The 18,281-nt window shown below is 36.7% G+C and overlaps 1 protein-coding gene across 1 annotated transcript in view; it reads right to left on the bottom strand.

Moving 5' to 3' along the window:
• Window positions 1-18,281, bottom strand: part of DOCK1 (dedicator of cytokinesis 1) — a 399,928-nt gene that overhangs the window by 333,655 nt on the left and 47,992 nt on the right. The window contains exons 2-4 of the mRNA XM_026704953.2: window positions 14,898-14,981; window positions 5,119-5,159; window positions 4,179-4,234 (exon numbers count right to left, since the gene is read on the bottom strand). Of these exons, the coding sequence (XP_026560738.1) occupies window positions 4,179-4,234; window positions 5,119-5,159; window positions 14,898-14,981 (181 nt within the window). The remainder of the gene's footprint in view (window positions 1-4,178; window positions 4,235-5,118; window positions 5,160-14,897; window positions 14,982-18,281) is intronic.

Here is an 18,281-nt window from a genome sequence, read left to right on the forward strand (position 1 = left end):
ATTCAATTAGTTTGGTGGTATTCTACGCTGAGGATTCTGTATGATGTAACCTAAAGAAAAATTATCCATGTTGTTGTTGTTGTTGTTGTTATTATTATTATTATACTATACAAAAATGACATATAAACAGCAAATGAGATAACCATGCTGAGTTTCGTATCACAAATCACTAGTCGAACACTTCCCAAGTGTTTAGGACTGCGTGATGTATCGGCGGATTATGCGAGCAGATCCCAGTAAGGTGGCCTTCTGCAGCTGACCAATGGTGATCTTGTCAGTGCCAATTGTTTTTAAGTGCTTGCCTAAGTCTTTAGGCACAGCACCCAGTGTGCCGATTACCAGTGGAACCACCTGCACTGGATTATGTCAGAGTCTCTGCAGTTCAATTGTCAAGTCCTAATATCTGGTGACTTTTTCAAGTTGTTTCTCATCGATTCTGCTGTCACCAGGTATCGCAATGTTGACGATCCACACTTTTTTCTTCTCCACAATCGTGATATCCAGGGTATTGTGTTCCAAAACTTTGTCAGTCTATATTCTGAAGTCCCACAGTTGTTGTTGTTGTTGTTGTTGTTGTTATTGACAATTATTAAAAAAACACTGACAAAAGTAATGAAAATATAATTCCAAATGCATTCTTTCTACTCTTCTTATACAATCCACCACTGAATTCCAATTAAAAAATGGTATCTTGTGGATTCACTTTTTCACAGCCTACAAACACCATTTTCTTCCTAATGCATAAGTACAATGTACACTTCTTAATTTGGTAGCTTTTAACAAATTAAAGTAACACAGCCTGTCTATTTAACACCTTATTATCTGTAAAACTACAAGACAATCAGACAAGTGAGACCACTTTTTATCAGTTTTCATGCTTAGGATCATTTGTCCAATATTGTCTATAATTATAAGAAAGACACTGATTAAGTGGCCTAGGCATATCAACAAATGGAAGCCAAAAGCAACGTAACTCCTTCTGAGCAAATGCTTAAATAATTGCTGCTATTGCTGTCATTCCCTTCTGCTTTCAATTAGTCTTATCCAACAATTGCAGATAGGAACCTATATCTGTTGTAGCAAAGGAGAAGGGAAGGGGAAGGGGGGAATGGAAAACAAAGTCAATCACAACTTAAGAAACAAAGAACAAAACAGAATGTGAAAGTTGAGTTAAAAATGGTTTAGTCCCAAACTCAAAGCAGTGGGTTTTATTTCAAGGTAAGAAGAAAATTCTTTGAATGCCAACATTTTGAACTCAATACCTACTCCTCTCCAGGCATTTCAATCTCAAAATGTTCTGAGCTTAGAACATTCTGCATATTCCTTCTAAACATTCTAGCGTTGTAAAGGACTTGGCTCAGTCCCAAATGCTGAACAAAATCCTTTGTAGTTTTAAAGGTAAAGGAACTTATTTTGCAAGATTCTATCACTTTACCTCTGCAAATTTTCACTCAAATAATGCATTACTAGAGCTGTATACAATTAGTATATTACAAATACATGAGAAATATAACATTAATTGAAGAAGTTTTGCAATCAGTCAAGGCAGGCACCATTACATTAATCATTTTTTATAATTTGGATATATAAAGACTATAAAAATAAATCAGACTAGCTCTTTTATCAAATCATCTTCCTAACTTTTTCAATATATATATATACACATTGTTAGCTGGCCACTATAGTCCTTTATCAAATGTAATTTAACTATAAATGAATTTTGTTATCAATTTAATAATAAATAATAAATTCTTCCCTGTGGAAACTCCATGCTTATTTCTGACAACCTCTGAAGACTCTACAGCCTCTGGGCTGTGTCCTGATAACACTTCAGCTTGCTGTTTAGAGGCTTTGTTTAATGGGTCTCAGGTTATAAATTTCCAAGGAATTTGCAACTGCCTGAAACTGTGTGTGTGTGTGTGTGTGTGTGTGTGTGTGTGTGTGTGTGTGTGTGTGTGTGTCCTGCCTGCCACTGAGGTAATTACACAAACTAAGTTAAAGCCTAAAGCTTTGAACTGTTCTCGTTTGTGCATGTCTGTGTTTGTATAGCAGACTTGGGACACAACATTCTCTTTGCCATTCTCTATCAGAAAAATAGAGGGAAAGGGCCAGGGGTTGAATATTTTTCTCTTTTCTCATATAGAGCCCTACTGCCATTTTCTAAAACTCTCAGGTATTTCATTTGTCTTTTTATTATACACAAGGAATTTGACTCTGGTGCAGAAGTTCTCAATGTACATGCAAACCAAAAGAATAATACCGGTAATAACCATATAATATCAAAAAGAGCGGGTAGTAGAGAAGATGAAAAGGATAGTAATATTGCAGCCGTACAACATAGCTAAATATACTTAGACATAAAACAATACTGTGAGGATTAAGTGTTCAGGAGAGTGATGGCAAAGGGAAAAAACTATCCTGTGTCTAGATGTTTTAGCATGCAGTGCCCTATAGTGGCATCCTGAGGAAAAGAGTTGAAACAGTTTATATCCACGATGTGAGGGGTCTGTAGATATTTTCACAGCCCAACATCTGACCCATGCAATATACAGGTCTTCAACGGAAGGCAGGCTGACTGCAATGGTTTTTTCTGCAGTTCTAACTATCTGCTGGAGTCTGTACCTGTCCTGTTTAGTTGCTGTACTAAACCCATACAGTTATCTTAGTACAGACGACAGTATAGATAATTCCTCTGCAGAACTGTATCAATAGCTCCTGGGGAAATCTGAAATTCCTAAATTGATACTGAAAGAACATCCTTTGTTATGCTTTTTTTAGTGATGGTTTTAATTAGGCCCCCATTTGAAATCCTGGGAGATTATAGAACCCAGAAATTTGAAGGATTTTACTGCTGATACTGTGCTGTCAAATGTAGTAAGAGGCAGTAGAATAGGAGGGGGTCTTCCTAAAATCCCCTCTCATCTCTACAGTTTCAAGCATGTTCAGCTCTGGATTCTTCTGGCTGCATTAGAGGGCCAGTTATTCAACTCCCATTCACAGGCAGACTCATCACCATCTCCATGAGACCAATTACTGTTGTATCATCTGCAAACATCAGTTTTACCAGAGGGATCCTTAGAGATGCAGTCATCGGTGTAGAGAGGGAAGAGCAATAGAAAGAGTACACAGCCCTGAGAGAAGCCTATGCTCATTGACTTTTTATTTTATTTAGTGTTTAAGGCATCAGGCTAGAAATCAGGAGACCATGTGTTCAAGTCCCGACTTAGGCATGAAAGCCAGCTGAGTGACTTTGAGCCAGTCATTCTCTCTCAGCCCAACCCACCTCACAAGGTTGCTGTTGTAGAGACAACAGGAGGAGGAAAATGTGTTGGATATGTTTGCCGCCTTGAATTATTTGTAAAATCAATAAATTCAGGAAATAAACAAACAAACAAACAAACAAACAAACTCTTGTTATGATGTTTCTTTAGAATTCTTCCCTATTCCATTGTCTAAATCAGGCCAGGAAAGCACTCAAGGCCCATGGGCCTGCCAAGCCTCTTGAGCGTAAATAAATTAATCCACTGCTCCAAATATAGTTCGGGCAGGAAAAGATTTGCCTCCACCCAGAAAGACACGCCACCAAGGCATTTCCAAAGCCTCCAGGCCACACCAATGCCATAACTTCCAGTCCTCCTGCTCTAGTAGCCACCAAAACATTGATTAGTGCTATCAAATATTCCTTTGTGTCCCATGATAATTTATCAATGTGTCCCTTTCCCCTCTACAAGTTGTGTAGTCATGGTGTACTGTAAACCAATACAGTTTGAAGCAAATATTATTTTTAATCAGAAGAAATCATTCTGCTTGGAAAACTTGTTTCTGTTTCCCAAAACTGCCCATGTAAATAAATAAACTAAAGACAATCTCATAAACATTGGCATGTGTTGTACATAGATTTTCAGGAAATATCAACTAGGGAAATTAAACTTTCAGACTGATGGTTTAGTGAACTAAAGTATCTTAATATTTTATAACAAAACATAAGAGAAAAATGCAAATCAAACTGTAAGTGTCTCTCATTATTCTTCTTGTCATTGGGTTATAATATTATAATATTCATAATTAGAAAATAAATTTCAGACTTCATTTTTCTGTGCACTCCTATTTATATTCAAAATGTATTAAAAATCATAAAATTGATATTTTCATCCATTATTTTTAAGCCCCCAACTTACCCTTTTCCTTCAACTATTGCTTCTTTAAGTTGTATATAGGAAGCAGGAAAAATGCCCTTTAAATAAGAAAAATAAATTTTTTACTATTTATTTACCATATGCCCAGTAGAGTTTTTAATTATAATCTTTTTCTAGTGAGTCATTGTAGAATATAAATACTACCAGAACAATTGGCCCAAATAATAAGAAATATAATATGAAATATCTATGAAATATATTCAATAAGATTTTCTTTTTAAAAAAACCAACAACCTTACTGAGACTTTGGTCATAATTGTAAAGAATGTTTCATTGATAATAATTTCAGAAGTTTAGCTCCAAAAAAATTGCAGTAGTCCTAAACAACAAGCCCAAACAAACCTTGTATTCTACTCCATCAACTTTCCTTCTGCTATGTATGTAGGGAAAGAGTTTGGAATTTTTATTTCCACTTTAGGTTACCTACTGTTAAACTGATGCAGTCTAACACTGAATTTTTAATTCAGCTTGTACTGTATCACATTGACAAGCCTTCATTCCATAAACTCTCCTTAATCTTATAAACAATACGTTATTTTCTAATATATTTTAATAATTATCTAATTTAAGACGGAAGCCATTTCAATTAAACATGTTCATTCACATTGAAACCCAGAATTCCAAATTATTTTTAAAGCAAAACATAGATAGAAATAAAGGCTAGTAATCAATCTTGTTTGTTTTTGAAGAGAGATGTAAAATATAATGATTACTTTACAAGAACTAAGTACAACAAATTCATGTTATTTGTTTGAAAAAAAGTAATATTGAACTAGCATTAGCCGATTAAAAGTTGTATTTCATCAACTGTTCTGCTTTAATCTAAGTTTCCAACTATACTAAAACATTTTGAAGATTACTATAAATGCCTATGCTTTTTTTAAAAAAAGTGATGTCATTAATACAGAAACAAAATACTTACTTTTTTTGATTTTTTCCTCAAAGTATAACCTCTGTACCAACCTAAAAAATAAAATGTCTTAGTAAGTTTTATTACTAATTGGAAAATAAGAATGCCCATATATATTATCATTTATAATTGTGATGTATCTTCATAAGAGCACTTTATTTATAGTTACTAATTTCCTGATTTCTGATTCCTTACCAAAAAATTATAATTTGACAAGTATCTAAGAAAATTCCTTTGTTATAATTTAAATTATTCAACATATTTTATTCAATATAAACATAGAAAGATTAAATCTGATAGACCAACCGACACACTGTTTGTATATATGTATGGAAGAGAGCTAATGTTTTTATGTTCTGTTTGTTTTGTTTGTTTTTAAAAAAACCCAATAAAATTGTTTTCAAAAAAAAAAAGAAAGATTAAATCTCATCTCTCCAAGGACAATAATCCCCAATGTCCAGCATTTGTCTACAACCTAGTAGAAAACTAAAGATGGCAGTATATGCAATGGATTAATATAACATGTGACATGTCCCTAAAACTTAAAACACAATATAATTTCAAGGTTTCTCATTAATTCAGATAAGAAACATTAAGCCAAGCAAGTCCAACCCACAGACCATGGACCATATACACCCCGGGCAGCTAGTAATCAAGCTCATAAGATCATAAACTTTTAACATTATTATATGATTTATATACATTAACTATATTATATATTTTATATGCAGCTCAACCCAATTCCTCTTCACTCCATATGTAGCCCAGGCAAGCCAAAAGATTAGACACCTCTGCATTAAGTCTTATACCCCTTGAAGAAATAATGTTCTCACTATTATCTTAGACTGCAAGTTCCACAGCAATTTCCCCTAATCCAGATTGCTTCATATAGTGAAGGCTACACGTCCTTTTAATTCCAACAGGAAGAAATCTAGATTAAAATGACTGTCCTACTTTTTTTTACGTGTGCATTCTCAAACAGAAAAAAGAACTGTATCACCATGATCAGTACCTATTCAGAATATTGTATGTTTTGTTTTTACACTGCTTCAGTAAACTTCCACACCTTGAGCATCAACATCTATAGAAAGAGTCTACTCATTTCTCATTAGGTAGACATTTTCATTAAAGCAAAGCATAAAATATTCCACTCCATTCTCACGATTGCTTATAGCAGTGGTCCCCAACCTTTCTGGCTCTGCAGACCAGCAGTGGCAGGGGGAGGGAGGAAGGGATGCTTCTGCACGTGTGCCATTTGTGCAAATGCAGCTTTGTACGTTTACATGCCAGTTGCACGATCCGGTTCCCAACAAGCCATGGACTGGCACTGGGCCATGGACTGGAGTCTGCGGACCCCTAGTTTATAGCAAGTTATTTACACAAGTTGTATACTGAAATATTTTGCTCAAAAATAAATGTGTTACCCAATTTAGATTCTACTTCTATTTTCCTCATATCTTTCTGCATGGATAAGGCCTTTCTGTCTACCAATTTTAATTCTACAGTGGTACCTGATATTTTTCAGATTGCCTTCACTGACTATATATTGTAGTATAATTTCAGTTTATTAAAAGTTTTTTTAACATTTGGGGAAACAACATGCCATACTCTAGAAATAAAGTGGTAACGTCTCATTTACTATGTCCCAATCTGCAACACATCTGCAAGTGATCAGCATCATGTGTTTTTATTGCTAACAAGCCCATTCTGGTTTAGGATGAGTTTTTAATTAAAATAAAATCTCACAAACAATAAACATTCAGAATCATGGTGCTATGTCAGACAAATTGGGAGATCTTTCTCACAAAATATATCCATTCAGCACAGACTTGGCAAGAAACTTTGCACTGTAAACTATTATATATGCCAGGCTCAGGCTCAGGGAGTTCAAACAAATGAGGGTTTACTGTACTTGGGGCCCATTCTGTAATCATTGCTATAATTTTTGAAATTTGCTTGCTGTTTCATTTTCATATTGTCCCTCTATCTCTGATTTTATCCTTTTATCTTTTTCCTCCCAATATTTCTCTTCTCTTCTCTTTCCTTTATTCATTTTTAATTGGTTGATTCTTGATAGGAGATCCACATTTAATATATTGTTTTTAATTTTCTTTCTCTGACATGACTCAGGCTCAGGAGTCAGATTCTGAATTTGAAGAAGCTACTCCAGCTAAACCTGTGGAATGTCAGTCTCAGGAGATACCAAGCCAATAATCACATAATGCTGATTAATATAGGCACCACTCGGACAACTTAAGCAGTCGGGTGAGGATTATGTACTGTCTTCCAGCCTGCTACCCAGCCAGCAAAGAGAGAGGAGAGAAGTTACTTTTCATAAGACTATTTGTCAAGCAAGGGAGTAATTCTCTGAAACAGCTTGCTCAGCCCATTTTAAGAAGCATATCTGATATATGTTCTTTTTCTGAAAAAGGGTGCTGGTACTTAACCTGACACGCCCGTTCTCTTTGAGCTGTGAAGAGCATCCAGTACTGGGAGGTGCTTCAGTCTCTGCATGTTTAGGCTGTGCATGTCTAGGCTGGGCTTAATGTGTGGAACGCTCCTCCTCCACGGGACCCTTCCCCAGCATTCCCCAGTTTTGGCGAAGATGAGAGAAATAAACACCCTCGTCCTCAATGCCCTAACAATTCGTTGGCCAAAACATGACCCCGCCAGATAGAAAAAGGGTGGGGCTGGATGCTCTTCACAGCTCAAAGAGAACCAGCATGTCAGGTAAGTACCAATCCCCTTTCTCCCATGAGCTGTTCAGAGCATCCAGTAGTGGGTCATACCAAAGCTTGGCCTGTCCTACAGGAGAGACTCCGTCTGGCTTGGAATCCCCTTCTGGTCCCTGTGGATCCATTGCAGAACTCTTCTGCCAAAGGAGGCCTCAGTGGAAGCAAACACATCTATTTTACAATGCCTAATGAAGGGCGATGGAGGTTGCTGCTCGACAAATTTCAGTTATTGGTGCCTGTGTGGCCCATGCTGCCGATGTTGTGGCGCTCCTTGTTGAATGAGCTGTTATGCCCCTGGGCACCTGTAGTGATTAAGTCTGATACGTTTTCGCTATCGCGGCCCATAGCCAACGGCCTATTGTAGAAGATGAGACCTTGCATCCCTGAGTGTTGGGCTGAAATGACACAAATAAGGCTTCCGTTTTTCTGAAAGTCGCTGTGCAGTGAATATACATTTGCAATGCTCGCCTCACATCAAGCCAATGCCATTGTAGTTCCAACCCTTGGGATGGTCTGGGACAAAAATTAGGAAGTATCAGCTCTTGTACCCTGTGAAAAGCCGAGTTAATTTTGGGTATAAACGTAGGATCAGGACGAACGACCACACAGTCAGAATGGAAGACATAAAGATCTTGTCTGATCGACAAAGCTGCAAATTCTGAAATACAATGAGCGGAAGTGATCGCTACGAGGAAAACTACTTTATATGTCAGAAATTGAAGACTTGACGATTTCAAGGGTTCGAAAGGGCACTTAGTGAGTGCAAGAAGGACCTTGTTAAGGTCCCAGGTGGGATAGAGGTGAACCGCTGGCAGGCGTAAATTTGTGGCTCCTCAAAGGAAACTCCGTATGCGAGGGTGATGGGAAAGAGATAATAGACCTTCACAAGCTATAACTGATGCCAAGGCCGCCACCTGTCTTTTCAACATATTAGGTGATAATCCCTTGTCAAGCCCCTCTTGTAAGAACTCTAGGATTTGAGCCACAGATGGAGAGATGGGATCAATTTGAAACTTGGTACACCATTTGCAGAAACTGGACCACGTAGCATTGTAAATGCGAGTTCTTGAGGGGCGTCTGGTGGCTTGAATATTGACAATAACTCTGTTGGAAACTTTTCACTCTTCAGACGACTCCACTCAGCCTCCAGACAGCCAGGTGCAACCACTGAGGGTCCGGATGTTGAAGGGGTCCCTGGGTTAGCGAGACCCTGTCTGGCGGAATTCTCCATGGTATTGATACAGATAGACTACGGAGGTCTGCAAACCATGGCCGTCTGTGCCAGTAAGGAGCTACTAGAAGCAGCTCCGCCCTCTTGTGTAGCAGCTTCTGGATGACCTTGGGAAGCAGTAAAAGTGGCGGGAATGCGTACAGAAGTCCCGGAGGCCATCGGCCACAGAGTGCATTGAAGTTCTCTGCTCCTTGCGAGGGGTACCTGGCAAAAAATCTTGAGAGCTGAGCGTTGAGGGGGGAAGCGAACAGGTCTACCACCAGCTGTCCAAATGTCCTGACCGCCTCTTGAAACAGGGTCGGATGGAGGTGCCACTCTGATTGATCGATCATGGCCCTGCTTAGCCAGTCTGCCTGTGTATTCAACAGTCCTGAAATGTGCTCTGCTCTGATGGAAAGTAGGTTGCTCTCCGCCCAATGACAAAAGTGCTCCGCTTCACAAATGAGGTGTTTCGACTGTGTGCCCCCCTGTTTGTTTATGTGAACTTTTGCTGTTACGTTGTCGGTCAATATTAGCATGTATTGATTGCGTACCTGTGGAAGGAAGCTGTGGAGAGCCAGGTGTACTGCTCGAAGCTCCAGCCAGTTTATGCTGCACGACTGTTCTATGGAGGACCAGCAGCCTTGGGCTGTGAGCGATTGAAAGTGAGCTCCCCATCCAGACAGGCTGGCATCGGTGGTGACAGTAAGTCTGTGGAACTCTTTGAAGAGACAACCTCTGTTTATGACTGATCTGGTCCACCAGTGGAGTGATATGAGGGCCTTTGATGGAACCTTGACTTGTATTTGGAGTTGCTTCAGCCAGATCGCTGGTACGGGAGCAGGAACCACTGGAGGGATCTAGTGTGAAGGCGGGCCCAAGGAATAATAGATATACATGAGATCATCTTGCCTAACAATTTTGAAAGGTCAGCTAGGGGTACCCTTTTTTGAACTCTGATCTCCTTAACTAATTGATGAGTGCTGTTTTGTCTATCCGGTGACAGGAAAACTTTGCCTTCCACTGTATCTATGATTGCCCCAGATGGATTAATCAAGTCGATGGTGTTAATTGACTCTTTTTCCAATTGATTGAGAACCTGTGTAGTTGTAGGGATTGTAATATGGTCTGAGTATCTCTGAGTGCTTGATGAACGGAAGAGGACAAAATTAATATAGCATCAAGGTAAACTAGAGTCATACACCTTGAATTCCTTATTTACCACCAAATTGCTTTAACCGTTAGTAGTTCAGATTCTTGTAGAGAGCTTAAGCTTGCAATAAATCTTTATATCCTTTGAACTATCTGGATCTCCTGATTTCTCTGATGCTTGACATGACCTTGAGTAAACTGTGAACCACCATAGCAATTGTGGTTGAGTGAATAATTGAAAACAGAAGCAATACACTCTTCCTTTTATTGCCACTCACTAAGCTTAGCTACAGCATTATTGCAGGTGAAAGGCAAATAGAGAAGAGAGAACTTTGTTCTGTAATCTATGGGTTATCTTAAATATCAATACACCAATTGATTTACTTTGGAGTACTCTAGCAAGAGGGTTGCTATTAAAATAGAATGAACAAGCTACCTTTCTCTTGAAAATATATTCACTTGTTGAAATATTAAGTAACAGGATCAAAATTACTAATATAAATCACATATAGTATATTTTATATTAGCAAACTAAATTTGCTAATAAAATGTATTATATTCATACAGATCACAGTAATTGGTGATATTATGGTTGGATTCATGTGCTATATGTGTACTTAAATAAATAGTGGTTTAATGTTATACATTTCAGCATATGCCAAGGAATCATTATGGTATTGCCAGAATATTATCTTAATCCTAGAACAATCCCCTTCTTCTTCACAGAAAAGCTCCGACTGCTATCAGTCTTACTAAAGGATAACATTATGGTCATCAGAATTAACTGGAAGTACAGCTGAGGAAGAATATATTTTCTCACAGCCCTAGACTGTTGGCGGGGAGCTGAATGCAAAATTAAGCTCAAATCAGTATCACCCCAAAAAACTGAGCCATAGTCTCTATTATATGTAGCTATATAAATTAATCAGTACCAAAAGCTCAGGTGTGCATTATAAATCACAATGGGAACTATGAATCAACTCTATCCAACTACTGACTGAAGCAAGTAACTAAATGACTTACCTTTATTAAAAGATAAATAATTTATTATGGCAAATTACCACTTTACTACATATTACAACTAATATCAATTTCAATTTTGCATATATATGGTTTTTTTAAGAAGGACGACATGATTGAACCATAGTCTTGTAATGTAACTTCCATACCAGGATTATGATTCCATTTTTCCAAGTGTTTAAATCCATATAGAAATGACTGACATAGAACCAGTTAAATCTCATCAAGATAAATTACTAAAATAATTCATCCCTTCATCATTAAAATATGTATATGCTTCACAGAACCATGTAATTCATAATTTCACTAAACATCATTTAAAATAATTCTTAATGTATTCAACTGGGATAAACCTTTAGCATGAGCATTTTCTCAAGTGCCAAGATCTTCAAAAGCATAACTAACCAAACTTAATGGCCATAATTTTCCTGCTTTAAACATATTTAAATATTTCTATAATATTTAGCTGTCAGTATTTAGTTATGCAGGAAGCAAAACATCCCAAAACTATTTAAAAAGAGATTCCTTAATTATCAGTTGATACTTCAGCTGACATGAATAAAAACCTGCATTCATGCATTGTCCTTTTTAGATAGGAAAATATTATTGTAAATAAGTTTATAATCTTGATTAAACATCATATAGTCACTGATTTACCAATATTTTATTAACTAATCAATTAAAAATATAATATAACATAATTAAAAACATTAATGTTAGCTACAATTATTAAATAAGATTAAGATTCTCCAAAAATATAGAATCAGTAGATCCATTCTATCAAATTATTCTATCATATTTTATCAACTATCAACCCCCGACAAATAATATTCAAACATACTTAGATCAGATAATATGCAGTTCAGTTTCAACAAAAGCTACATTATTTATCTAAATTAAATGAAGATTTCTTGTACTTGATCCAGAATTTTTTTTTCTAAGATGCATAAATGGCTGTTTCCTAAATAAACTTTTAAACTTAATAACATTTATTACTTGAATTCAAAATCCTTGTGTAGTAATAAATATTATTACATTTGAAATGTGTAAATTTTCAATTATGTCTTTTTCTGCTATATGACACCCAGAGTTACTGTGTGTTAGTTGGATGGCCATTTAAATTTGTTTGATGAATAGTAAGTTTTTTTTAGAAAACACTCATTTCTTTTTCTTGACTAATGCATTTGTCATTTATTTTGTGAAGATGTTTTACACTTCGATGTTTTTATGCTAAAACATGTAGGCATTATGTATTACAAAGAAATGAATTGCAAGTGTTTTATAAGATTGGCAAATTTAACTTTAAAGCTCCACCTAACTTGAGAAGTGAATAATTCTGCAAATAATGCAAAACCCAAAGCCAAAGTCCAAAAGAGTAATGTTTTTTCAGAAAATAGAATATACTACTTTAATGTTGTCAACAATATTCAAAAAATTAAATCCTCAAGCAGACTTTAAGAATAGCAAAGCACTTAGACTTATCTACCACTTCACAGTGCTTTACAGCCCTCTCTAAGTGTTTTGCAAAGTCAGCATAAAGCCCCCAACAATATGCGTTTGGAAGGATGGAAGGCTGAGTCAACCTTGAGCTGGTAAGGATGGAACTCCTGCCTACAATACTGCATTTCCACCATGCTTCATGACAGCAAATAACTTCTTTGCTTTAGAGAAGTTCAGACTTTGCACAGTGCTATCTTAAAACAATTGATATTTGACAGCATCTGTAAAACCAGAAACCAGAAACCACTTTAACAGCCTGACTTGAGCTTAATTCTGCATTCAGCTTTTTTTAGATTTAATACACGGTCTACTTGTCTCCCTTAACATAGAGAGGAAGGGAATTCTGAGTGTGACCTCTAAACCCAAAGAGTTCATTCACACAAAGTTTATCTGAGCTTATTTCAAAAAGCTAAACACATCAGGTTAGATCAGGATACAAGCTGAATAGAATACATCAAGAAATACTGGGCCTATGAGCTAGAATGAGAAGTTGAAAAAATATAAGGCAATGGCAAAACACTGCCACACTTTTTCAGAAAAAAATTACGTGTCATGTCCACAAAGTTGTGAGTTGAGTTAAAACACAAAATATTTTTCTTTTATTGTACTTTAGAAATAGTATAAATAATTAAATTAAAACAGGGTTGCATAGGTCCACTTATGCATATAAGATTGACCCAGCCTTCCATCATTCCAAGGTCGGTAAAATGAGGGCCCAGATAGTTGAGGGCAATATGCTGACTCTGTAAACCACTTAGAGAGGACTGTAAAGCACTGTGAAGCGGTATATAAGTCTTGAGCTATTGCTATAAGACCATCAGAATGACATAGAATCCATGAATCTAAAACATCATTCAAAATCTAATTTATGCTGCAACTCAGTTAGCATACAACTATCTTCATTATCCAGCAATGAAACAATGAAGCTTGACTTTTAGGAAAAAAACATACAGAAAATGAAAGTGGGAATACATATCATTTGCCACCAAAAAGACACTTCCCTGTGTATATTATAAATAAGCAGCTTTTCCTAGCTTACACGGTACTTCTTCCATTTATGTCTAAATGTTAGAGGAAAATGAGTAAAGGAAGAGCAAGCAAATGTATATATTGATGAGAAAGAAAATAATTCTAGCAAGAGCTTACTGGTAGTGGTAGTATGGGTAGTAGGGGAGAATTGATAACATTGTTAAAGAGTACAGCATTGTATTTGCAGATACAAGAAGACTGAAAACATAATGCATTCAAAGGTAGGCAAGCACAGCTGGATACAAGAGAAAGAATGAAGAGATTGTCTCCTAACCTGTACTGAAAATTTCTGGGTACAAATCAGTGGTGGGATTCAAATTTTTTTACTACTAGTTCTGTGGGCGTGGCTTGGTGGGCATGGCAGGGGAAGGATTCTATAAAATCTCCAGTCAGAGGTGGTATTTGCCAGTTCTCTGAACTACTCAAAATTTCCACTACCTGTTCTCCAGAACTGGTCAGAACCTACTGAATACCACCCCTGGTACAAATCCCTATTCCTGAATGGAGATTTTAACTTTAACAAATCACTTTCACTCTAACTGATTTCACAGAGCTGCTAAGAAAACAAAATGGAGAGTTCTCTGTATACATCTCATTAATTAAACATCTCACAATAGTAAGCATTCCTGCTGCTTTAATTTATGATGAAGAAAATGCACATAAAGGGTTATTTCTGAAATAGCTGATCACCATGTAGTTTTTTTTTTTAACAAAGTGTAAGTAATTTAGAGGATAAGCATCTTTTATATTTTCAGCATTTAAGATTAAGCCCTTTTAAAAGATGGATTTTATTTATTATCTGCAAGGGTACCAAGAACATCTATCACCTTTCTAACTCCTTAACAGATACCACCAGAGATCTATACAAATTAAGATACACAAACATTAATCTTGGGGTGTGTGGTTTTTTTTTTCAGAAAAAGAAAAAAAGACATTTGCATCTTACAAAGGTTATTCATCAATTATAATATGCCTATTTAATGTGTAATGACTGTTAATTTTAGTGCTTATTTAAATGTTTCAATATTTCATTAGGTCTCAAAATAGAACTGGTTTTCCAAAATAAGCAAGGCACACTAAGCCAAAATGCTAATAATAATGACTATGGGAATAATGATTAGGAAAGAAACATTTATTCCACTTGCCTTCGTGTGTTTCCAGTATGTGCATGGTGTCTCCTATTTGTAGTGATAGCTCATCTGGACCCCGGGCATCATAATTATAGAAAGCTAAAAGGGAAAAGAAGAAAAAAGGTCATTATTTAAGTATTTTTAAAAATGCCAGAAAGAAAAACACCAAATGAGCAAAAACTTTGCACACACAGTTTATAGCCATTACTGTGCTGACATGGTTGAAAGCACTCTAACCAAAGCAAAGTCTCTCCAACATTTATTTATTGAATTCATACACTGCCCATTTCACTACCTAAGCAATTTTGTAAAACGAAGTTTAAAAAAGGCAAAGGATACCAAGTTGTATATGTCCATCCTGGGTAATGCTGTGGTTGCACTGCCGTAGGCACACTCAGTGGATAGTGTGGGATAGGCCCATGGCCACCATGGTAGTCATGAACTTTCTAGCTGTTTCCAAGATCCACCCTAGATATGGCAAATTAAAGTCCCCCAAGATTTCAAGCCTGGGGAACTCCATAACCAAACCAGAGGTGGCCTCCAGCAGCAGCATAGCTTTAAAAACAGGATTTCACACCAGCAATGTGTGGAGTAGCACTACTGAAGATCAACAGAGATTCCCAAATGACTGCTTCCTTGTCCCTCCTGCCCTGAGGTCTTGGCCGGTGTCATACACAAAATCCAGCTGGGCATATTGCAAAGAGATATATTGAGAGTATATCAAGCTTAACTTTCTGTATAGATGAATTCAACCTGATATATTAATAGTGGCTGCTATATATGTTTATACAAAAGTAAGTTCTATTAAGTATCAGGTAAATAGATATGTGAGATCAAATTTGGGTTGGTCACCCGGATCAGAGATTTACTCCTGGGGCATGTATATTTCCCTTTGTTCTTGAAACAGATATGTATTTCCACTAGAAAGTATCAATTGTGCTAGTACTTTTGCTGAAAACAATGTATGAAAAATATGTAACAGAAATTAATCTAGTAACTATAAAATGGACCTTGGTAATCTGGAACAGCTCTCCCTTCATACTTTCCCTCATCTGAGGATCATTCAATGATATTTGATTTGGATTACTTTAGATTATTCCCACTTTCAAGAAAAAGGCCACTTTCAAAGAACTCATGGTAATAGCATTGATATAGAGGGCTCTTTCTTCTTTACCTGGTTTCATCTTTTTAAAAAAATGGGGGAAGAAGCCTTTAGATTTGGGAATGTTACTAATATGTCTCATCAGAATGCTAAATCCTTGTCACTTAATTCCAAATAAGAGCCTGATAATCTTGAACACTGCCCAAATTATGGATCAGCATGATCAAACTGAAATTAAATCCAGGCAACAATGGACAGCGGATCAATATAAAGCAAGGCTAGAGGATTGCAGTTTAGCTTGTTCTCAACTGAGATCATACATCATGGTATTGTGGGATTTACATGGAAATTACTGTTTCTCAGGGCAGATGTTCATTAGGCCAATATAAAACAAAGAAAATGTGAAAAAATATGATATTTCTGTAGTTACTTACCAAGCACATCTAAATTATATTGAAGTAACCAAAAGATCTTTACAATGCCCAAGGCACGTCAAAACTTTGAGCACCCTAATGTTTGGAAATTGAAAGTTGAAAAATTTGACATGCCCTAGGTCAGGGCTGTCAAACTCATGCTCCCCCAGGCTGGATGCATCACACGCTGGCCACACCCATGCCTGGTTTAGCAAAGGGGGGAAAAGTCCTAATATGTCATGTGACACCGCCGTGATGATGCAAGTTTGACACCCCTGCCCTAGGTCAATAATCAACAGTCACCTAGCTTTATGACTGAGTGATTCAAGGCTAAATTGTAGAAGCAGAAACTAATAATTACAACAACAGAAACAATTTGTCTAAGACTGTAGGATTTTCTAAAATTATAGAAGTGCTAAGAAAAAGCCAAAAGTTATACAAATTGGTATAATATAAATAACTCTCATTATCTGATCTCATATCCATAACAAAAACTGGCAGTACATTGCTTGAACGTGACTTGTAGACCTCAACATAAAATATTAGTTTCATAAATGAGTCAGTATAAACAGACATATTTGCCTGAGATTATCTAGATTATTGCTACACAGCAATTGAATGCTTAATGGTTCTGCTTTTTGTACATAGCAACTATGTACGAAACATCAAAATCTGTAACATTTGAAATAAACGTATCAATATTTTGAGCTGAAAACAAACATGTATATCCTGAAATTTGGGGGGTGGGGAGGCTTTGTATATTTTTTTAAAAAGTTGCCTCTTACAATTGATTTTGTTTTGTATGCATACAGATTTTTAAACTTTTGCTTGTACATTGCTTTTGCTTTTTATTTCTCAGATTATTCACCTGAGTAACTCACAGTGCATACCCCAAAATTGCATGTGATTAATCTGCATTCCACTGATGATGCTGTCCTTCTTTTCTGAATAATTGCCCAATCAGACATAAGAAAAAAATGACAAAGTGTATTTTTCACATGTCACCTATTAGGGAAAAGTCTTTTCTAACTGTAAACTCAGTAAAGATTGGCAGCATTGTACATGCATATATCCTGCTATCAAATAACCAAAGTTGGGGCCTGAAAGCTAAAACATATGAAGAACGGTTGCAAGAATTGGGCATGGCTAGTCCAGTGAAGAGAAGGACCAGGGGTGACATGATAGCAGTGTTCCAATATCTGACAGGCCATCACCTAGGAATAAAGATGCATTTTCTGACAGGAGAATAATCAACCAATGGAATAGCTTCCCTTCAGAAGTTGTGGGTACTTCATTACTGGAAGCAGTCAAGAAGAGACTGGACAGCCACTTGTCATGAATGGTATAGGGTCTCCCGCTTGAGCAGATTGTTGGACTTCATGACCTACAAGACCCCTTCCAACTCTATTATTCTGTATTCTATTCTGTACTTCTGGATGCCAGTTTTGGTTATAAAAGAACTATAGAATGTACACTGTAGTGAAGATAACTTACTAGAGATGAATTACAAAAATTTAATTAAATTCCTTTATTTCAGTCAGTTTCAGTCATTGTAGGTTTAAGGGTAGAGCTAGAGCCTGCTCCCTAGACCTCTGCTTTGTGGACTGCTCTCTCTTGCTCTCTTTCCTCTCTGTTCAACATCTACACAAAACTGTTGAGCGAGGTCATCCAATAGCATGTAGTTCAGAATCATCACTCTGCTAATGATAACCAATTAACCCTTGCAACTCCAGGCAAGGCAAGTAAGACTATCAAAGCCCAACCCCCACACCTGCAAGTTGTATCAACAATATCCTACTATAATCTGTACCTAGACCAGGTAGTCGGTACAGGTATTCCCAACTTACCACAATTTGTTCAAGGACTGTTCAAGGTTACAGCAGT

Source organism: Pseudonaja textilis, chromosome 4 (genome assembly GCF_049901715.1).
Source record: "Pseudonaja textilis isolate UNSWEBS1 chromosome 4, rPseTex1.2, whole genome shotgun sequence".
NCBI classification, from domain to species: Eukaryota; Metazoa; Chordata; class Lepidosauria; order Squamata; family Elapidae; genus Pseudonaja; species Pseudonaja textilis.